This window comes from Fopius arisanus, unplaced genomic scaffold (assembly GCF_000806365.1).
Source record: "Fopius arisanus strain USDA-PBARC FA_bdor unplaced genomic scaffold, ASM80636v1 scaffold00215, whole genome shotgun sequence".
Classification (NCBI taxonomy): Eukaryota; Metazoa; Arthropoda; class Insecta; order Hymenoptera; family Braconidae; genus Fopius; species Fopius arisanus.
In genome coordinates this window covers 109,284-112,467 of record NW_011887954.1, presented here as the reverse complement: position 1 = coordinate 112,467, position 3,184 = coordinate 109,284, and the positions used below count along the sequence as shown (strand labels likewise).

At 44.9% G+C, this 3,184-nt stretch overlaps 1 protein-coding gene across 1 annotated transcript in view; it reads left to right on the top strand.

Annotated features, from left to right (window-relative positions):
• The first annotated feature begins 2,665 nt into the window (after positions 1 to 2,665).
• The window catches only part of LOC105272603 (nucleolin 2-like), a 5,726-nt gene continuing 5,207 nt past the window's right edge, over positions 2,666 to 3,184 (top strand). The window contains exon 1 of the mRNA XM_011314797.1: positions 2,666 to 2,733. Coding sequence (XP_011313099.1) covers positions 2,666 to 2,733 — 68 coding nt within the window. The remainder of the gene's footprint in view (positions 2,734 to 3,184) is intronic.

Sequence of the window (3,184 nt, the reverse complement as noted above, 5' to 3'; positions counted from 1 at the left end):
CGCACCAAGTAAGTTGGTCCTGTCTCTACTGATTTTTTTATTTTTCCATCACTAATTTTTGTTGCAAATCGATTTTGCAACAACGGGTTAAGGTTAACGTTCCGTGTTTAAATGGTATCGCTGTTCCATAGCCATCCCTTATATCTACCTCGATCGTTTGAAATTTCGTGCGTAGTAATGGTGCATAAAGAGGCGGTGAAAATACCCTCATTTTCATATCCCGTATTTGCAATTATCAATATCCAATGGTACAATAGGCATTAGTAGATTGTACACATCGCCGATTGTATAGGTTTCGCATATACACGAGTATACGTACATAGTTTGGGGCAGAGTGCGTGATAATGAAGCCGGTGACTTTCCCTCGTACGTATGATTTTGGGCACATAATATCGCACATTTATCTTCAGCTCCAAATGCGACAAGTTTCTTCACTAAAGGTGCTAAGTGAAGATTATGAAAGATATCTGAACAGGTAGTACCTCTCGTTGTATATTGATATGGCACGAAGGTCAACTAAATCAGCCTCCCAAACAACATCAAATTCACAGACGTTATGAGAGCGTCTATTGAATCTGTGACGTACTAGCTTATACAGATTTTATGCATCCTGACTCTCCAGCCAACTCCTGGTATCATCACCTTTGTGAATTTCTTGGAGGCTACGTGCACCAACAAGTGCCACACGGTGCTTAGGGTTGTACTAAATATCCTCAAAGTGGATCACATTCGCACTCTTATCCATCGTATTTTCAAAGACCCACCGCCTTGCATACTTTTGATATTATTATAGGACTCGTCACTGTGTTTTTCTTTTATAGGATCTATAAATTACTGATGTCGCTGACCGTTACCGCGACGTGTCGACGACTCAACATTAATAGTTGTCTGTAACCGCTCGTCGTTACCAGTGAACTCCCGAGGAACATTATACGTTTTTAGTGCTTTCCCAAATAACGTTCTTCCAATAGCATTTTTTGACTTTCGTGATCGAATCGCCTCGTTAATGAGATGTGCTATGTTTGAATTCTTGATAAGTAGCCAGTTGAATATGAACTATCTATCATCTGATATCCAATGTTAACCATGTGAAGTCTGATATGCGATTTCAGATGTCAAATATTTCTCATAACTGACCATCATAGCTCCAACGATTGTCCAGATGATCTGTTGGCGATGGATTTTTTTTCCTTTATGCTACCTCAATAATATTGATAATTACACCAACAAATTAATTTATGATTTTGAACTTTTTCCTTCAAATTCATTACGCTTTTAAGCTTTTAGCGATCTTGGCGTTTCCCCCATAAGTTGAGGAAGTGCAATGAGCTGTTTGGCCATTTTACACTCTGCACAAGACAGCCGCCTAGTCCATAGGTAGGAGCATTTTGGTCCTGCGAGCAAATTCGTAGAGCCCTTCTATACCATCCCTATCGACAGACATTACCTTAGTGCAAGTGATCCTGAAAAAATCACACGGGAACTTATCTTGCATCTAGTGCATAGAAGGTGCTGATTTTCCTCGCTTAGCTCGCATTTCGCGCACGCAGGGTCGCTTGTTTTGTCTATTTTTGCCAAATATGAGGCTATGGGCTAGTGACCAGTGATAAGCCCCACAAGAGAAAGGAGTTTTATCCTGTTCAGCCTTACTAGCGTCTCAGCTAGTTTTTCCATACGTTCATGTAGAAGGGTACTTAGTGCCTTATGCAGAGTGCTACCTTGCCACAACCCTTCTCTCCGCTCATTTCTGGATCATATCCTTGATGAAGTCTATGTGCACACCCACTCTCCTCTGTTGGCACAACCTCTAGACATCCTCTTTGGGCCACCTCGTCGGCATTCACATTGTGGAGGATGCCAGCCTAGCCTGAGATCCAGCCCATGTTCAGCTGATTATAGACAGCAATCCTTTCCAGCTGAGTAGCTCAGTGCAGTCGTTGACTAATTGAGAGTAACTCTCAAACCTGAGCAGTGTTCTCGATGCACGACTGCTGTTTGAGCAGATGTATATCTTCTTGCCCCTGTCCCCCCGTCCAGGATTTCCCTGCCGTAGGCCCTTGGAGCTGCATGCTCTGATTGAGGCACGGTCGTGTGCGAGTCCAGTCCAAGGGATTGCAATTGACGGTCCTTCAGACACGCTTCCTCTCGGTTGCCAATTCTGGAGTCCGTGTACCAGAGCAGCCCCTTTGGGTTTTCCCATCTCCAAGGTTGGCCTTAAAATTGAATTGGAAATGCCATCGCAGTCCGTAGGTATCTCCTTTCCGGGATACCAGTCCCTTAAGGTCGTCGTCCACAGTAAGGATTGCCGCATGACCACTGCTGGCCCCCTTCCATAGGCCTTGCAGCCGTAATCTCGCTTCTGAGATGAGCGCGACCTCTTTAATATGTACGTGAGGCGACTGGAGGAAGAGCAGAGCCTCAAGGGCTGAGGTGAGAGTCGTCGTCAGTGCCCCTGTGATTCCTAACATCGCAAGTTACATTCGCCCGTTTAACATTCGCCCGTTCTATCTACCGTTCTTCTGTTGCAGACCTTATAGCCGTCCACCATATAACAGTAGCGTAAGTGAGCGGTGAGAGCATTATGGCTGTATAGATCCTTTTCGCGAATCTGGGCCTTAGCGCCCACGCGTTACCAAACATCTTCCTGGATGCCCAATAAGTCGTGATGACCTTTTTCGCCTGCATGGTGATGTACATCTTCCAGCTGAGCTTTTGGTCCAGTCATACGCCTAGGTATTTCACCTCTTCCGAAAAGTCCAGAACTGAGTCATTAATAGAGAGGGGTCTTATAACACACCTCCTATTAGTAAAAAGTACCATCTCCATCTTGCACGGGTTTACCCTAATCCCATGAGACGTGCAAGGTGCTGAACATAGTCCAGCGCTTTCTGCATTTTCCGGTGGAATGTGTCCTCATTCCTGCTAGTCACGAGCAAAGCCACATCGTCTGCGTATCCGATGGCGTCTGCCCCCAGTCTCTCGAATTCAGTGAGGAGCTCATCCACAACCAGGAGCCACAGTATAGGCAAGATAACTCCCATCTACGGGCAGCGCCTCCCTGCTAGCCCTCTGACCGTATTGTTGTTGCGGACACCGCTGTTTACTACGGTTAAAATTTCTATTTAATAAATATAAAAAAAAACTGGTACAACACTAGGTTATAAATAATACAAAGGGACTCGGA